This window comes from Pristis pectinata, chromosome 9 (genome assembly GCF_009764475.1).
Source record: "Pristis pectinata isolate sPriPec2 chromosome 9, sPriPec2.1.pri, whole genome shotgun sequence".
Taxonomy (NCBI): domain Eukaryota; kingdom Metazoa; phylum Chordata; class Chondrichthyes; order Rhinopristiformes; family Pristidae; genus Pristis; species Pristis pectinata.
The window spans coordinates 27,868,300-27,888,718 of record NC_067413.1 but is presented as its reverse complement, the minus strand read 5'-3'; the positions used below and the strand labels follow the sequence as shown (position 1 = coordinate 27,888,718).

General features: G+C 42.5%; 1 protein-coding gene across 4 annotated transcripts in view; it reads right to left on the bottom strand.

The window, feature by feature from the left end:
* The window catches only part of nbeal2 (neurobeachin-like 2), a 192,044-nt gene that overhangs the window by 117,743 nt on the left and 53,882 nt on the right, over positions 1 to 20,419 (bottom strand). For all 4 annotated transcript variants that reach the window (XM_052022635.1, XM_052022636.1, XM_052022634.1 and 1 more), the window contains exons 2-3: positions 3,420 to 3,514; positions 995 to 1,156 (exon numbers count right to left, since the gene is read on the bottom strand). In XM_052022635.1, the coding sequence (XP_051878595.1) occupies positions 995 to 1,156; positions 3,420 to 3,514 (257 nt within the window). The remainder of the gene's footprint in view (positions 1 to 994; positions 1,157 to 3,419; positions 3,515 to 20,419) is intronic.

Genomic DNA, 20,419 nt, shown 5'->3' with positions numbered 1-20,419 from the left:
CTTATACCTACTTGCCGAGAACATTTTATGGCCCTTTTTAGTCCTCATGATTTCCTGTTGAAGTTCTTTCCTGCTTCCTTTATACTCCTCAAGGGCCTTATCTGATTTCAGCTTCCTAAACCTAACATCTGGTTCCTTTTTTTGACTAAAAACTTACAATATCTCTTGATATCCAAGGTTCCTGAACCTTGCCATTTCCATCTCTCATCATTAGGTCAATAGGCACACCATGGTCAGGATCCATGCAACAACTTGCTATGGTTAACTTCAACAGCACCTCTCCTTCTATTACATGAAGACAAAAGCTTCCCCCTTTATGTCATGTACTATTTCAACTTTGACAAGAAATGCTATGCCTGCAATTTATTGAAATTCCCTACATGGTACCATTACAGGAACACCATCAGTACAAGGACTGCAGCAGTATTCCTTACCACCTCCTCATGGGAACTAGGAATAAGCAGTAAATACCAGGAAGTGACACCCAACCCTGATGATAGATAAAACTACAGATTAATTCCAGAGCTCTGCATCCAAGTTCCTAGTGCAGTTTACTATTCGGTGAAACTTGTTAACGACGAGCATATGTGACTGTTGAGCTTGTCTCAATGCCTACCAAACATAGTACACTTTCTGTGTCTCACAGCAGCCATTCTGAGATCTCAATAATATCAGGAGCTCAATATTACTGCCCCAGCCAACAAATATTTACTAATGAACACCAAAAGAACAGTTTAATTAGTCTTTTATCTCATCAGTATTTGTGGGGATCATTCCTCTACTCCTCCCACTTCTGCTTTGAGGACAGTTTGAGCAGACACTTGACTCAACTTTCACCTCATTTCAATCCACAGAGAAGATTTTGATGCAGATTTTCATCTTTGCTGCTGCTTGCCTGCCAAAATATTTCACAGGTCAATCTCTAGCTGAAAAACCCATTAAACAAAATCTCCAAAATATGAATAATAAAGAAAATGATGATAATAGCATGCACCTGCAGATTATGATGAGGAACTTTATCAGGAGGAGAGCTTGTCCAAGGCCTGCCCCAGCCTCCTCAGTCGATAATCTCTGTACACATTGACTCAGTTGATGGCTCAGGACTTGCAGGACATTGCCTGGCAACAGTGGAATCTCTGCAGTCATCTCTTCAGGCCTGGAATTAACAAGGAAATACAGAGGATTGAAACCATAGCAACTAAACATTAATCAGATCAGGCCTGTGCATCCCCCCTTCTCTTCTGTGAAACAAAATGTGATAACAGATTTACTATGTTATTTTTTAAAAAATCAGATCAGAGGTTCTATAATTGCTTAGTCTTTTTTTTAAAAAAATGCAACAACAATACTACAAAGCTACTCTCCCAGTCTTAACTGCTTTGAAATAACAGCAAATTCCAGTTAGGTATTTTCTCAAAATACTGAGGTAGAAGACCTAAGGCCTTCTCAAGTCACCTCAAATCTGTTCTAACTGGATTAAATCATGTCATTTGTCACTTACTCTCCCAAGACAGTTCTCAGCACCATCTAAAGACTTAAACCAAGAAAAAATTTAGCCAGACACCCCAGTGTAGTACTGAGGAAGAGCTGCACCATCAGGGGTGACATTTTTTCTGCAAGATGTCAAACCAAGGCCCCATCTACTCTCTCAGCTTGATACAAAAATTCCCAAAGTACTGTTTTAAAAAGGAATGGTGAAGTTATGCCTAATACCGATCAATTTTCATCATTAATAAACAAATCTGATTGGAGATTTCTGTGTGCAAACTGGCTGCCATTTTTATTACAACAGTGATTATGCTTCAAAATAATTCATTGGCTGTTCACTGGGGATCTCCTGAGGTAATTAAAGGTGCAACATATATTTAAAGGTCACTTTAATTGAGGAATGGGTGAGGAGGAGGCAAGTTGTGAATGAGGTGAGGGTCAGAAACCTCCAAAAAACAACACCAGGAAAAACAGAAGCAAATGTCCAATATTTTAGGAGGGATATTAATTGTAAGCCTGCTTCTTTGGTTTTAATGCCCTCTATAGAGCTTTTCATGGCTTTAGAAGAGGACTGGATAAAGAGGATACTGCCAATGTAACCATAAAATAAGATTCAGAATTACAATTCACGGGAATGGTGTCATCACTGTACAATACAGAGACAAGTACAATTATGACCAAGTTGACCAGCTTGTTCTTTTTAACTTTTAGTTAGAACAACTGTCAGAGAACTGGGAGGCTGTGGCTGCAGACCTGAGGCAGGTCTCAGCTTCCATACACCCTCCACACCAACCCCTGTCCATCCAGGTCTGGGCCCAGAGACCCCACTGTGTGGTAGGCATGGTTCTACCTCCATTTAACACAGGGGTACAGTTCACATAGGCTGGTCTGTCGCTATAACATTGGGATACAGTGCTGGCAAATGAAGAGCTGTCACTGTGCAACACTGGGGTACCTGAGGGATATCCGAAACATCTAGGCAGGCATTTAAATAGGCAAGGTATAGAAGAATATGGACTTAGTGCGGACAGATGGGATTAGAGTAGATGGGCAGAAAATGTTGGCATGGACATGGTGGACCGAAGGGCCTGTTTCTGTGCTGTTTGACTCTATGACTACCGGAGGGTCACCATATAACACTTCAATGATTTTCTGATGAGTGTAGGTCTCTCACTGGCATTAACTATAATTTTAAAGTGTCTTTTAAAGATCTGTTACAGACTCATTGGTCTTTATAATTTGTGTTATTATCATTCTGCTCCTGCTTTACTTTTATTAGCGGCAGGAGTATGTCCATGAACTTGGGGGAATTGCTAGATAAAGCAAAGTGACTGCTGAGGTGTATAGGGAAGAAACGCATCCAGCTTCCCAAATTTTGATCCCCCCTCCAGCCCCCCTCCCCTAAGAGGAAGATGTGAACAGCAAACTTTTTAAAAACACAACAGTCACAAATTTTTCTGAAAGTCATGGAACATTGCCTTCAGGAGTTTACCTCTGTCTGAGGTGCTCTACTGGGTCCTAGTCTCATGGTGACTGTTGACTTTTGATTGGAGCAGTGAGCAGGAATAATGACTATTCCATTTATAAACATTACTGTATACTTATAATTTTGGTCACATATGGTTAAAATGCAATACAGTTTCCATATGGGGTACTCGGAAGTAGCTTGGGTTGCAAAGTTGGTCCACCTCACAAAAAGATATTGTGCCACCAAGCTGGAAAATACTGGCAATCGGCCCTGTATTCATTCATTGTAAAAGCCAGTTACATGGATTGTGGCTCTTAAGATACTGCAATTTTGAACAAATCTGAAACTAAATAGTCCTTTTGTTATTTGGGTTGCAGACCCTGCTCTAGGGGGAAGAGGCTGTTAATTTGGAAGGTGCTGCTGCATTGATTAAATGGGGAGAAAGGCATTACACTTTATTTACCTTCGCTGCAGTGGCTCAAAGGAGCTGATGTCAATAATTCGTTCAAAGGAGGTGACAAAAGCTTCAAGCCATTGCTGAAGATAGTGAGGATCCTTCTGCAAATAAAAGAACAAGAATTATTAATTCCAGCAGCTCCTCAAGGCTTTGATTCTCACTCAGAGTTTTGAGTGGAGCTCATGCAGAAAACAGGCCACTTAACTGCAAGCTTTCTTCTCCAGAAGGATTCACAGCATCACAGTTACTTTTGTTGCTATCAAGTTTTTACTTGCAGTGGAATTTCATCATTTGACATCATTGTGTTTGCCCAGTGATCTTTGTGTTATAGCCCTTTATCATGCAGTTGGGAGTCTCATTTTAAATTTGGCATTCTGCTCATGCCGTACTATTTAGCTGGTTCGTGTACATGCAAATAATCACTAAGTTCTTGAATTTCTGGGCCAAGGAGCTGTCTGGATTCACAAAGAGCAAAGGCAGCATCCAGATTCAATGACACTTCACTTGAACTACTGTTGGTTGCACTCAAGAGCAGGAGACACACAATGCCACACCACAACAAAAGGAAAAATCTTGCCGCTATTCGTTAGACCAATATTGAATTTCAAAGGCACCCCCTCCACTCCTTTCCTCTTGATATTTTTGTTAATAATAATTGGTCATACTCACCTGAAATAGCCAGAGGTATTTTTTTGTAGCCTCATTCGTATTATTTTCCTGACAAGTGCGCTGTGGTGAATGCTAGCCACTTACATGATCTCCAAATATCGCTTCTGCTAAATTATAGAGCTTATTTTGCTTTAACCACAATGTCGAACTTTACAAAGTTCTTGAATTTCTGGGCTAAACGTTATCAGCATTTAATCATTATTTTTTGTAGCTGAGGAAATAATTAAACTTGACCTTAATTTAACATGTTTAAAAACAGGATAAAGGGTGTCCCACACTGACTTAGCATTGGACAGAGATATTAGTATAGATTTATTGGTATTGGTTCATTATTGTCATTTTTACTGAGGTACAGTGAAAAACTTGTCTTGTATACCGTTCATACAGATCAATTCATTACACAGTGCATTGAGGTATTAGATAAGATATCTTTATTAGTCACATGTACATCAAAACACACAGTGAAATGCATCTTTTGCAGTGTTCTGGGGGCAGCCTGCAAGTGTCGTCATGCTTCCGGTGCCAACATAGCATGCCCACAACTTCCTATCCCGTACGTCTTTGGAATGTCGGAGGAAACTGGAGCACCCAGAGGAAACCCACGCAGATATGGGGAGAACGTACAAACTCCTTACAGACAGCGGCAGGAATTGAACCGTGCCTGGTAAAACCAACAAGAGAATACAGAGTAAAGTGTCACAGCTACAGAGGAAGTGCAGTGTAGGTAGACAATAAGGTGCAAGGTCATAACAAGGTAGATGGTGAGGTCAAGAGTCCATCTCATCGTATAAAGGAAGCATTCAATAGTCTTACAACAGTGGGATAGAAGCTGTCCTTGAGCCTGATGGTATGTGCCCTCAGGCTCCTGTATCTTCTGCCCGATGGGAGGGGAGAAAAGAGAATGACCCGGGTGGGTGGGGTCTTTAATTATGCTGGCTGCTTCACCAAGGCAGTGAGAGGTACAGACAGAGTCCATGGAGGAGAGGCTGGTTTCCGTGATGTGCTGAGCTGTGTCTACAACTCTCTGCAGTTTTTTGTGGTCTGGGGCAGAGCAGTTGCCATACCAAGGTGTGATGCATCCAAATAGGATGCTTTCTATGGTGCATCGATAAAAGTTGGTGAGTGTCAACGGGGACATGCCAAATTTCTTTAGCCTCCTAGGGAAGTAGAGGTGCTGGTGAGCTTTCTTGGCTGTGGTGTCTACGTGGTTGGACAAGGACAGGCTATTGGTGATGTTCACTCCTAGGAACTTGAAGCTCGATATTTTCTATTTAAATCTAGGATGGTAATTATAATAGAGCACTGCTGGCAACCATATTGCCAAGGTTAGATACAACTGAGAAGAGGAACAACAGGTGTCCATTCACTTGTTACACTCAAGTTTACCTCCTTATATTGGCTCTGGCTTCTGACCAGGCAATCCCTCAATTTCAAACAATCCTACACATATTTTAAATCCTTCCCTGAACTTGTCCTCACCTCCATAATCTCCACATTCTGCCAAGATACCTGCACTCTTCCAAATCTGGCCACTTGTTACCCCAACATCTAGATGACTCCAGAACTGGTGGATATGCCTACTGCGGCCGTGTCTCCAAACTCTCCCTGAACCTTCATCACTACTCTTGTTTTGCTGTAAGCTTTGAAAACTACCCCTTGACCAATTTCTTGGTCATCTGCTCACACTGATCAGTGCGTGAATGATAATATGCTTGGATTGTTTCAGGCAAGGCAGCAGAAGTAAATGTTGTGTGGTGTTAGATGAAGTAATTGAACCAGTTCAATGTGAGTACACACCTTGACTCATCTGCATTCTATGGTGTAAAATCTCTTTACCCTCATTCTACCGTGCTAAGCATACCCACGCCCACTCTTCTACTCACAGCATTTTTCATTTTCACTGCACTTCCTTGCCTTTGTATCCACCAGCTGCTACAACTCCCCCAGTTCTAATACAATTAATGCACTTACCCGATAGTCACCCTCACTGAATGCACTGTGCCCACTGGAGAGGCAAGTGCAAAAACCAAACCCTGTGCGGTTAACAGATGCTGAGCAGGATATAAACAACAGAACTGCATCTACCCCAAGACGAGATGTAGAGTTAAGAACATCTCTGACACATGCTGATATTAATTAATCCAGGACTGAGTTTGATGATTGTCAAAGAACATCAAAAAGCTGCAGATGCTGGAAATCTGAAATATAAACAGGAAATGTTGGAAACCCTCAGCAGATCAGACAGCATCTGTGGAAAAAGAAACACTTCACATTTCAGGTCCATGACCCTTCATCAGAACTAGGTAAGAGAGAAAAACAAGTTTGTTTTCAGCAGCAGAGAAGATGGGGAAGGGACAAGTAGAACAACAAGAGTAGTTCTGATAGGGTGTGACCAAATAGGTTAAATAGGAACAGTCAGTCAGAGGAGCAGTAGAAGTACATGCTGCTTTTTTGTCTGAATAATGTGCTGTTAATAGCAAAGTTATAGGGCATGCTCGGCAAGCCAGGCTATATTCATAGAAACAGAAAAATAAAGCAAAATGAAGATAAGCAGACATGGCCAGTTCTGAAGCAGACAGAAGGGGTGTTACCTAAAGTCAGAGAACTTGATAGAGTCTAGAAGGTATATAGCAGAGGACACAGAACTCGACCCTCTCCCATAGCAGCAGGGCGTAGGGCTCCTTCCCTCTTCTGTAGCCCTGAGCAATCATTCAACACCTCAGTTGCCATGCTGCTCTGTGGCACAGAAAATCTGAGCTGTCAGCTTCTCACTTGGTTCTATTCCTCTTTCCGATATGATCCATTGACAGCTCTCTGGAAAATTTCTCTGCTTTGCCCCATTCTCCCCCCATTTCCCATTTTGCATCTCATGTGTGCCTTCCATCTGGTAAAGTCTGAACCACCCCTTTCAAACACAATCAATGTAAAAGCCAAAAATAAAGCAGTTCTGGTCTTGCATCAGTGATTGGAACTATTGACCTTAGCCATATTCTCCCTCGCATGAAGGTCCTCAGTGGGCCACTGGAGATATTGGGCCACAGGGCTCTCCCAAAGACTCCCTCAACACCAGGGGTAACTGCCATGTCACTCCAGCCTCACTCCCAGTGGTTCTGCTGAACAAGTGCAAATTTTGGCAAAGGTCCATTGCAAACAGGCGTACACAGTCAGCACACAAAGGGGTGGAATCTCACAACACAAGGGAGAAGTATAAAATTAGTATCTTCCACTCTCTTAATAATATGAGGATCATGTTATTCAGAAAGAGGAAGATACTAATTTTATGTTGTACTTTCTAAATTCTTGCCTTTATTCTGTAACCTTTTGCAATGCATTCTGGGTTGTACACCTTTCTGCCGTGTGGGGAAGGTATAAAAGACTTAATGACTCAGAACTTAGTGTGCTAGCGTGGACTGAAAAGGATAAAAGCTTGAAGTAAACAAAAATGTTGGATAATGGATATAGAGAGTAGGAGAATGGAAGTAATTGTATAGCTCCACTAACTAGGTAGGACATGGATGATAGACCAAATGGCCTGTTATTCTATGATCCATGATTGAACAAGAATCAAGACACAAATTTAGAAGTAACATAGTGTCACACAGCATGGTAACAGGATCTTCAACCCTGCTTGTCCATGCTGACCAAGATGTCTGTCCGAGCTAGATTCATTTGCCTGCATTTAGCCCACATCTCTCTCAGCCTTTTCTATTGATGTACATGTCTGAATGTCTTTTAAACATTGTAATTGTACCTGCCTCTTCAGCTTCCTCTGGTAGCTTATTTCATATACCCACCACCCTGTGTGTGGAAAAAGTTGCCACTCAGGTCCCTTTTAAATCTTACCCCTCTCACCTTAAATCTTTGTCCTCTAGTTTTGACTCCCTATCCTGGGAAAAAGACTGTGACCATCCACTTTACCAATGTACTTCATGATTTTATATACCTCTATAAGGTCACTCCCTATGCTCCAAGGAAAAAAAAGTCCCAGCCTTTCCAGCCTTTCTGAGTTATAAAGTCCTCTAGTCCTGTTATACAGTGACAAACCCATCCCTACTGGTACTGTACCTGATGTTATACAGTGACAAGCCCATCTCCACCGGTATTGTACCCGATGTTATACAGCGACAGACCCGTCCCCACCAGTACTGTACCAGCTGTTATAAAGTGACAGAACCATACCCACCAGTACTTGTGAATGTTTTTTGAACCCCTTCCAGGACATCCTTTCTATAGTTGGTGATGAGAACTGCACACAATACTCCAAGTGTGGTCTCACCAATGGCTTTCACAGTTGTAACATGATGTCCCAACTCCCGTAGTCAATGTCCTGACCAATGAAGGCAAACGTACCAAATGCCTTCTTCACCAACCCGTTTACCTGTGTCATCACTTTCAAGGAACTATGTACCTGTACCCCTTGGTCTCTCTATTCCACAACACTTTCCAGAGCTCTACAATTTACTGTGTAATTAATGCCCTGGTTTAAGTTACCAAAATGCAATACCTTGCACTTGTCTGGGTTAAATTCTATCTGCCATTCCTTGGCCTACTTTCCCAGTTGATCTAGATCCTGTTGTAATCTTAGACAACCTTCTTCGCTGTCCACTATAGCCCCAATTTTGGTAACATCGTCAAACTTTCTAACCACGTTCAGAACATTGCCATCCAAATAGTTAATATAGAAGACAAGCAACAGTGGACCCTGCAATGATCCCTGTGGCACATCACTGGTCACAGGCCTCCAATCTAACTAACAACCCTCCACTACCACTTTCTATGTCCTTCCACCAAGCCAATTTTGTATCCAATTGGCCCGCTCAACCTAGATCCCATGTGATCTAACCTTCCAGAGTAGATTACCATGCAGGACCTTGTCAAAGGCCTTACTAGAGTCCAAATTTGAAATAAATGACTATCCTTTGACAGGTTATTGACCTAGAAGATTCACTTTATTTATCTCTCTCTTTAGATGCTTCCTGGCCTGCTATTTTCAGAAGTTTCTGTTTTTAAATCAAAATAGAAACATATTACTGATGCCACCTTGCTTCTTGAGGTAGATTTCTGCTCCTCTATTTCCCTTATCTCTTAGTTCACTCTTGTTCACCATATTCTCCCTCACTCTGCCCTCCTAAGTCTCCCTCCCTCCCCTGGATTCATTCTCCCTTGCTTCATTCTTGTACATCCCTCTCATGCTCCTCTCTCCCTGAATATTAGTATCAGATCAGTATACAGACGTGAGTGCACTGTACGTGCCCTTCAAGTGACCCAAGCTCTAAGTGATAACGTTAACTTTAAAGGGTTCAAATCCCAATGGGGGAAGAATAAGCAATTATCAATTAATGGCTTACCAATAGAGTCATTGAATCAAACTGCGTGGAAACAGGCTGTTCGGCCCATTGAGTTGGTGCTGACTTCAAATACCCACTATTCTCACTTTACTCTCCCCACATTTCCATTCACAGTCCCCAGGTTCTACCACTCACCTACACACTAGGGGAAATTTACAGCAGCCAGTTGCACGTCTTTGGAATGCAGGAAGAAATCAGAGCTCCCAGAGGAAACCCACACAGCGCAAACTCCACACACAGAGCACTAGAGGTTAGTATTGAACCCAGGTGGTGGATGGAGCTGTGAGGCAGAAGCTGTACATGATGTGTGAGGTCCGTGTGCTGCTCAAACACCCTGCAGAGCAATGCAACTCACAAGGCAGAAGAGTGAGAAGCATGGCCTATGATACTGGAGGAGGTGGTATCATTGAAAGCATTCTCCCAGACTGGAATTCTCCATGCTCCCAACCTACTCTCAAACACTGAAAAAGATTTCTGGAAGACTGTTACACAGGCCACATTTAGCAACTAATCGCAATCCATCTGCAATCAGAGATGAATGTCAGCACATGGAAATAATGTGACCTTCCATTTAGTTGTGGCTGTGTACTTCTGGTGAGAAAGTCAGGCCCTGAATCACAGAACTACACAACACATACAAAGACCTTTTTTTTCCAGAATCAGATTCAGGTTTATTATCACTGACATATGTCATGAAATTTGTTGTTTTGCGGCAGCAGTACAGTGCAAGACATAAAAATTACTATAAGTTACAGAAATAAATAAATAGTGCAAAAGAGGAATAGTGAAAAAGACTTTCAGTTCACAGTATCCATGCAGGCACCTTGACACGACTACTTAATTTGTCCCACTTCCTCCTTTCAACATGACACCACAGATTTTTATTTTTCAAGTGTATTTCTAATTCCCTTTTGGATCTGATTTCACCACCCTTTCAAATAGTGCATTCCAGATCTTAACAACTTGCTGTTTTTAAAAAAGAGATTTTCTCCCTTTACCGATTTGACAAATTATCCTAAACTTTTGATTTCTTTTCATCAAACTGCCTGCTGGTAGAAATAAAGTTTCTCCCACTTTACTCTTTACAGAACTCCTCATATTTTTAACCCCCCCTATTCATCTGCTTGTCTTTGAGAAGGAAAACTTCAGCATTTCTGGACTCTCCACAAAGATGAAGCCTCTTGTTTCATTCTGGCCAATCTCCAACACTCAAACTGAGGACTAACCAGCAAATTGTAAAGATTTTGAATTCAAAAGCAATGAAGTCACACTATATCACTGCTTACAAAGCCAAGGATCCCATTTACTTTACAGTCAGCCATATCCACTTGTCCTGCCATCTTTAAAAGGCGCGAGCTGACTCCTGTTCTCCCTTGAAGATAGGGACACAAAAATGTGAGTCTAAACACTGAATATCACTGACAACATCTTGATAGATGGTATCCACATTTGATGTCCATGCTCTCTAGGATAATTTGGGGATTCAATTCCCCAGTCCTTGATCCAGTGGATAAGGAGGTCAATGATAGCACATTCAACATGATACTGCTGAGATCAGCTAACTCAGCATAACACTGGTAACTGAAAACCAAGCCCATCTCAGCTTGGACCAGGGGTTGAACTTTAACCTCACCAATTAGGCAATCATGTGGTACAGAAGTACTCATCCCTTTGAGAACGCCATCCCATGTGTGTGTAGCAGCTGTCTCTGCAGAATGCTCGAGAATTCCGTCATCAAATGTACCCAACTCTCCACTTTCCACCCCTTCTTTAAGAATGGACCACTTTGGCCAGGCTTCCTCATTAATATCTCTTACTTGTTTCAGTAACCTGCCCTCAGACTGCCCTGATGGCCTTTTGATCGGAGACATTGAAAACCTTTGAGGTAGATTTAAATAATTAAAAGTTGTTAAATCAAAATTTAAATGTGTTGTAAATACATTTATTATTAAGAGATAAATTCATTAAAATAAAGGAAACCAACCACTGTCCTTTTCTGGCCAGGTCAGGAACATCATTTAGTTTTATAGGACTGTGTGAGGTACACTGATCACAGCTAAAGGGTCAGATACACAGTACATTGAGCCCTTCACTCACCATGATCGAGTTCCACCCCAGACCATACAGAGTAGACGATCAGCTGTGTTGGAATCTGATCTCTCCTGTGCATTGCATGTTCCACGTTACAACATGCAAGCACAGCACTGTGAGTGCACTAACTCATGCAATGGTTTTAGCCGACAGCTCACTTTTGAACTACCTGCTGAGGAGGAGCACGACCTTGGCCAAATAAGTGGCTTTGTGAGAAACTAACTCAAATAAGGAAACAGAATAACTTGTACATCTGCAGCAAAGTCTCAGAATGTCACTTATTTTTGTAGCACACTACATTGTTGTGCATCCCCAACCTTAGGTTTATCACTCATGCCCAAAATGGATGACGTGTTAGGTTGTTTCAAAAAGCAATTGAGAGTCAACCACATTGATATGAAAACAGTTATCTGTGGGCCAAACTAAGCAATGTCAGCAAAATTATTTCTTACTTCATAAAAGTCAATATTGTTTTGATAATCTGACAGCTTCATTTTCCCTTTTATTGATAACAAACATTTTTTTTTTAGAAATCAGTTCAAATTCTCAATGCTCAGTGAGATATGAACAAAAACACCCTGGATCTCTAAATTACCACCACACTACCAAGCTCCATTAACAAATGGGTGACTCAAAGTTAACCATTTACTTATAACTTCATCAGCTGAAGGACCTGTTTTAGATGTGGTCTTGCATACTGCCCACATCCTGAAATTCTTTATTACTTTCAGTATATCTTTATGGCAACAACAAGAGGTTTGTTCCATAAATGCAATTGTCTAGATTTCAGAAAAGTTTACTCTTCTTCTCCTCCCCTACATCCTCATTGTGTTGAATTCAAGAATCTCTTAACCTTTCTCATTCTCTCAGCACTGTGTAGTTCACTACCATTCTATAGGTAAGACATTAAACCTGAACCTGTCTAATATGTAAAAAATTCTATAGCATTATTTGAGGCAAAGACAACCTGCCCATAAGATATACAAGAAATATTTCCTGGGGCAGCATGATCCCAGAACCTTTTCACAGAGAAAAAACAAAACATCTGATGATGTTAATCCTCATTATAAGTCCTTGTTTTCAACAATGTGACAAACAGGATGTAACTAAACACATTGATGAAGGAAGAGCAGTAGATGTAGTGTATATGGATTTCAGCAAGGCATTTGATAAGGTACCCCATGCAAGGCTTATTGAGAAAGTAAGGAGGCATGGGATCCAAGGGGACATTGCTTGGTGGATCCAGAACTGGCTGGCCCACAGAAAGCAAAGAGTGGTTGTTGACAGGTCATATTTTGCATGGAGGTCGGTGACCAGTGGTGTGCCTCAGGGATTTGTTCTGGGACCCTTACTCTTCATGGTTTTTATAAATGATCTGGATGAGGAAGTGGAAGGATGGTAAGTTTGCTGATGACACAAAGTTTGAGGTGTTGTGGATAGTGTGGAGGGCTGTCAGAGGTTACAGCGGGACATAGGTAGGATGCAAAACTGGGCTGAGAAGTGGCAGATGGAGTTCAACCCAGATAAGTGTGAAGTGATTCATTTTGGTAGGTCAAATATGATGGCAGAATATAGTATTAATAGACTCTTGGCAGTGTGGAGGATCAGAGAGATCTTGCAGTCCGAGTCCATAGGACGTTCAAAGCAGCTGCGCAGGTTGACTCTGTGGTTAAGAAGGCATATGGTGTATTGTCCTTCATCAATCGTGGAATTGAATTTAGGAGCCAAGAGGTAATGTTGCAGCTATATAGGACCCTGGTCAGACCCCACTTGGAGTACTGTGCTCACTTCTGGTCGCCTCACTACAGGAAGGATGTGGAAGCCATAGAGAGGGTGCAGAGGAGATTTACAAGGATGTTGCCTGGATTGGGGAGCATGCCTTATGAAAACAGGTTGAGTGAAGTTGGCCTTTTCTCCCTGGAGTGACGGAGGATGAGAGGTGACCTGATAGAGGTGTATAAGATGATGAGAGGCATTGATCGTGTGGACAGTCAGAGGCTTTTTCCCAGGGCTGAAATGGTTGCCGCAAGAGGACACAGGTTTAACGTGCTGGGGAGTAGGTACAAAGGAGATGTCAGGGCTAAGTTTTTTTACTCAGAGAGTGGTGAGTGTGTAGAATGGGCTGCTGGCAACGGTGGTGGAGGTGGATACGATAGGGTCTTTTAAGAGACTTTTGGATAGGTACATGGAGCTTAGAAATTACTAGGCTTACCCATAGCCCTCTATTTTTCTAAGGTAGGGACATGTTCGGCACAACTTTGTGGGCCAAAGGGCCTGTATGTGCTGTAGGTTTTCTATGTTCCTATGTTTCTAATGTAAAATAATAGATTATGTGCACTTTGGATTTTCAAAGTAAAACCTATTATGCAGCATAAGACATTATACCCCACTGCACTCTCAGCGCAACCACCTCTTTTCATATTATAGACAGATTCTTTGCTCAAGTTTTTACAGAAAAAAAACAGAAAATTATGAAGCCTGACAACTAAATATCTGTTAATAATTCTAAAACACGATGCAACGAAAGGAATTTAACTTCTGTTGCCATGTTTACATAATGGAGATTTTTCCAATGGTTATTTGGACTACCTGTTTACTTATAATTTACAGTTGTTATTTTGAAGCCAACAGTCAGCTTTCAAGAGCTTTTCCATTGTCATCTTTGCCAAGTTTAGAATCCAACCATAAGATCTAAGGGGAGAGTAGCGATTTATGTTCTTCCCTATTTGTTAAACCTTGGTGTTGCCCTGCACCATGGACCCACACCCAGGTTTAAGAAACAAGGTGAGGCATTTGTAATGATTTAATCTCCTCATCATGTTAAAATGCCTCAGGGGTTTACACAGCGAACAAATTCCCTACGTGTCGCACTGGAGTGTCAGATGAGATCACGTATTCAAGTCTTTGAAATGAACCTTGAACTCACAACCTTCTAACTCAAGAAGTGAGAGAATAGCAACAAAGCCAGAGAAATATATCTAACAGTTTGAGGTATTTACTTTAGTTATGTCTCATGTTTGAATCCTTCAGTGACTTTAACTCGTTAATCTTCTCCACCTATAATGAGTCATGTGGCATATTAGATACTTTTATTGATAGATCATATCATCTGGATGAAACGCCTTGAATGTTCACACCTTGACGTCAACTGCTGATTAATATGTTGGCAAAATAAAGCAAAAGCAACAGCAGAATCCCAAACACTGGCAAACTGAATGACCAGTTGTTGTGGAGACTCAGAAGACTGTAGATGCTGGAATCTGGAGCAAAGAACAAACTGCTGGAAACAAATAGTTGATGTTTCAGGTCAAGACCCTGCAAGAGGACTGAGAGAGCAGAGAAGAGATAGGCAGAACAAAGAGGTGAGAGGGAGGGCTGAGGAAGGGGCTGGCAGGCAATAGGTGGAACCAGGTGAGGAGGGAGATGATGGGCAGATGGAGTCAGGTAGGGAAGGGGAAGGATGGAGTCAGGAAGCAGTGGGGTGGGTGAAAAGTAAAAGGGGAAGATACAGCCAGGTGGGCGAAGGGGAGGGTGTCACTTCCACCAGCTCCAACGGAATCCCACAACCAGTCACATCTCCTCCTCACCACTGCTTTCCGCCTTCTGCAGGGACCAGTCTCTCGTGACTCCCTTGTTCGCTTATCTCTCCCCATCCGCTGGAACTTGCTCCTGCAACCCTTGGAAGTGCAACACCTGTCCCTACACCTCCGCCCTCACCACCATTCAGGGACCCAATCAGCTCTTCCAGGTGAGGCAAAGATTCAGGTGCGCCTCCTCCAACCTCGTCTACTACATTCGGTGCTCTCGATGCGTCCTCTTCTATGTCGGCGAGACCAAGCGCAGACTAGGCGACCATTTCACATAACACCTACGCTCTGTCCATGACGGCCATCCTGACCTCCCAGTTGCATGCCATTTCAACTCCCCCTCCCATACCGACCTGTCAGTCCTCGGCTTTCTCCACTGCCAGGGTGAGGCCAAACACAAACTAGAGGAACAACACCACCTGCGTAGTCTATAACCCAATGGTATGAACATTGAATTCTCCAACTTCAGGTAACCCACACCCCCCGTGCCTTTTCTCTCTCTTTCTGGTCTTTCCCATCCCCAAAATCACCAGTTTCATTCCTCTCCCACAGTTGGTTCCTTTTACCCATTATCCCTCCCTTATCATTCCTTCCAATTATCACCTTCATTAATTATCACATTCCACCATCTGCAGTATAATGTTTCCACTTATCACCATCCAGCCTCTGTCTCTACCTCCACCCTCCCGCCTAACTCCATCTCCCTCCTCACCTGGTTCTGCCGATCGTCTGCCAGCCCCTGCTTCACCCTCCCTCTCATTCCTTTATACTGGCCATCTCCCCTCTCAGTCCTGACTCAGGGTCTCGTCCCAAAATATCGACTCTTCGACCCTTCATTTGCCTCCACAGACACCGCTTGACCTGCTAAGTTCCCCTAGCCGTTTGTTTTTTGATCAGTTAATATGCTTTATTATTGTCACTTGTACTGAGATACAGTGAAAAACTTGCCTTGCATACAGTTTGTACAAATCAATTCATTACACAGTACATTGAGGGACTATTGTTCATCTCAACTGAGACAAATGCTGAGAAGATTATAAAAAATTCTCAACTCTTGCCCATTAATTTTAGCCAAAGAAAGAAATTTTGTTTTAATTTTTTTTAAAGTATGAAATCTAATATTCATCTCTGCATTGACTGTTAAATAGTAACCTCAGTTACTAATCTAATGGTGAGGTGATCTAAAATTAACACATTTTGAGATTAAGTATAAAGACCTACCCGTGGACTTTATCAGCCTGGTTCCTCTTCTGTCAAAGTGCCCCTGTCTGCCCAATTTTAGCTCCACTACTACAACTTTGAGAGCCCAGATATATCAAAAGGATAAACCTGACAATCGTCTTTAAAATAAAACTGCAGAGAATGGAGGTGTATGGAGAGAATGGAGGGACATTGACCTTGTGTAGGCAGAAGGGACTAGTTTAGTTAGGTGTTTAATTACTAGTTTAATTAGTTCAGCACAACATTGTGGGCTGAAGGGCCTGTTCCTGTCTGTACTGTTCTATGTTCTAAAACAGGTTGCTTATTTTGATTGGAACGGATCTAAGATGCAGGATATGACTAATTTAAGATATGACATAAGACTAATATATTTGCAAACAATAGGCAATTTTAGACCCAAATGCCTGGATGTTCAATTGGATAAGTTTGTTTTCGTGGCATTAAGCGCTTTAGAATTGTTTTTCTCTGGAGTGAAACATGATACCCACTGTTCCTGGATCGTTTTGCTTCACAATGGAAATTTGATTGGCACGTGCAGGCATGAATAATCTTTACATCTTTGATACGATTTCCACATCAGGCTTGCTTTGGCTGATAACATTTCCTTGTGCAATGCTTCTTTTAGGGCATTGATGTACATGGAGCTTGATGTACCAGGAGCAACCATCACAAAGCTCTCTAGAAGCAACCTGATCTCAGTGTAGTGTTGTAGGAGGAACGCAATGAAGCAGGGTACTTACACTGTGTCCTTCTGGCTTCCCCAACTCCTCCATCCACCATTTTAAAAAGCCTTCACCTCACTGCATAATCTTGCTCCTGACCTCCTGATGAAAAATCCCAACCCACCCTATCCCCCCAAACTCCCATCTGCCTTGACCATGCACCAACACAAGCCCCTGAAGTCTCTCTCCCTTCCCCACTTCCAACCATCCATCACTGCAGTTCCCAAGTCCCAGTGTCTCTCACCACAGACCTCCAATGTCTTCCCAACCTCCTGGCTTCAGCACAGGCCAGATTCATTGTACCCAGGACATAGAAACAAACATGGTCAAAAGAGCTGAACTCCAGAGGTGACAGTAACTGCCCTTGACATCAAGGCAGCATTTGGTGTCCTGGAGTGTGGCTACACTAGAGTCAATGGGAATCAGGGGGAAATTCCTCCACTGGCTGGAATCATACCTAACATAAAGGGAGTTGGTTGTAATGGTTGGAGGTCAATCATCTCAGCTTGGGTATTACCATTGACCGGAAATTGAACTGGAGTCACTATATACATGACGTGGCTACAAGAGCAGGTCAGAAGTTAGGAATCCTGCGACAAGTAAGTCGCCTCTTATCACCCCAAAGCCTGTCCACCATCTACAAGACTCAAGTCAGGAGTGTGTTGGAATACTCACCACTATCCTGATGAGTGCAGCTTCAACAATACTTGAGAAGCTTGACACCATACAGGACATAGCAGCCTGCTTGATAGGCACCCCATCCACAACCATTCACTCACTCTACCACTGACACACAGTAGCAGCATTTTTGTGCCATCTATGACAACTCACCAAGACTCCTTAGACAGCACCTTCCAAACTCATGACCTCTACCAGCTAGAATTACAAGGGCAGCAAAAGCACGGGGAACACCACCATCTGGAAGTTTCCCTCCAGGCCATACACCATCATGATTTGGAAATATATCGCCGTTCCTTCACCATCGCTGGGTCAAAATCCTGCAACTGTCTCCCCAACAGCATTAGGGGTATACCCACACTTTCAAGACTGCAGCGGTTCAAGAAGGCAGTTCACCACCACCTTCTCAATGGTAGGTAGAGATGGGCAATTAAATGCTAGCTCAGCCTGTGGAGATCACATCCCTTGAATTAATATTTTAAAAAAGCTCAAAACAAAAGCTCATTAAAGTAAAATATTTTTAAAAATTTAGGAAGCCTCCTCATAATATAACTGGAACTCCTGACCAATGCTTTCTCTTCTCCTCTTGAGGCTGTTGTCTCACCCCATGGTCCAACTTGATGAGTGTTGACAATTTGGCAATTCATTTATTTTGTCATATCACTTGAGGGAGGAATATTGGTCAGGACTCTGGAAGATCTCTCTGCTCACCTCTAATTGAATGTTCAGACCTGATCAGAGCTTAATCTATTACCAAGGATGATATAGCAAAAACAAGAGGGCATAGATTTAAGATGGAAGGAAGGAACTTTAAAAGGGATCTGAGGGGTAATTAATGTTTTTGTTTTTATACAGCGGTTGATACCCGGAACATGCTGCTTGAGGAAGTGGTGGTATCAGATACACTTACTATGTTTAAGAGGCATTTAGGCAAACACTTAAATAGGCATAGGTATAGAAAGATGTGGTCCCAATGCTGGCAAATGGGATTAGTGATGGGCAAAAAGGTCAGCAAGGACGTGATGGACTGAAGGGCTTGTTTCTGTGCAGTACAACTTTTTGAGGCACTGGGTCAGTTGTAGAGGTTGGACCCCCACTGAGGCAAATTCTAGTTGCTTACCACATAGAACGTAGAACTGTACAGCACAGGAACAGGCCCTTTGGCCCACGATGTCTGTGCTGAACACGATGCCAAATTAAATTAAATCTCTTCTGCCTGCACATGATCCATATCCTTCCATTCCCTGCACATTCACGTGTCTAACAGCCTTTTAAACACGACTGTTGTATCTGCTTCCACCACTACACCTGGTAGCCCATTCCAGCACCTACCACTCCCCGTGCAAAAGCTTGCTCAGCACAGTTCCTTTAAACTCTGCCCCTCTCAGCTTAAATACATGTCCTCCAGTATTTGACATTTCTACCTTGGGATAAAGATTCTGACTATCTACCTTATCAATGTCTCTCATAATTGTATAAACTTCTGTCAGGTCTCCCCTCAGCCTCCCGTGTTCCAGAGGAAACAACCCAAGTTTTTCCAAGCTCTCGTTACAACTCATTCCCTCTAATCCAGGTAGCATCCTGGTAAACAAGTTTTGATAATTAATTTCTTTGTTTCTACAATGGTGGATATCTGAAACATGCAGTCCAAGGAAGTGGTGGAATCAGATACAATGTTGAAGAGGTGTTTAGACAAGTATTTAAATAGGCTTGTTTCTGTGCAGTATAACTCTATGAGGCACTGGGTCAGCTGTAAGGTTGGACCTAAAATTCTCTGATCCCCAGTGAGGCAAATTCTAATTGCTTACCAAAACAAAACAAGTTCTGTCCTTTGGCTTGTTGGTGACCAAATGTGCCAAGCCAGCAACCTAAGTGTTCAAAACAATTTTACTCATCAACCAATGATCAACAATACAACATTCTGGATAGTCTAATGTTCAGATCTGCCCATCTGTCTTTTCAAAGGGCCTGTGATGAAGTTATTGCCACTGTCACAACGCAGTCCCAATGGTTGGAAGGCACAGCTGACACGCAACACTCTGCCTCGTACCTAAAGAATGGAATTTGGTTGAGAGTGGCTGGTAATCCCGACACCACAGGGAACATTCCCCAGACACTGTCCATGAGGTAGCTTAGACCAACTGTGGAAATCTGTTCCACAGTATCCGAGCTCCAGCTCTGACTGATTTTTTTCTGAGAGGGCGTCAACAATGGATTTATTTGCAGGTCTTCAGAGGAGAGTGGGAGAAAGTTACAACCAACATTTTGTTTTATTAATAATCCAGGAAACTTTAATAAGAATTTCAATGCAGGTGTGTTTGCACACATTTGCCAGCTGAGAAACCAAGGTTGATCTGAATTGCACTGTGAATAGGCATGTAGATAGCACTTTGTACAATTACAGAAGGCAGGGGCTAGAAATTCTAGTGCGGCAAAGTGTGAACTCATGATTTGTGCTGCAACAGGGAGACAAAACTTGTTTTGGTCTAGAATCTCCTGTTCCACCCTCAATTTGCCTAGTGTATTTTTGCTGACAAAAATGTGCTGCCCAGGCGTAGGGATTGGCACTGGGGGGTGGGGAAAGGGGTGATAAGCCTGATTGGGGTCCGTTTTGAAGTTGGGTGGGGATGACATTAAAAAAATGATCAGATGTGTGCTGTGGATCAGAGTGACAGGGTGGGTGATGGGGC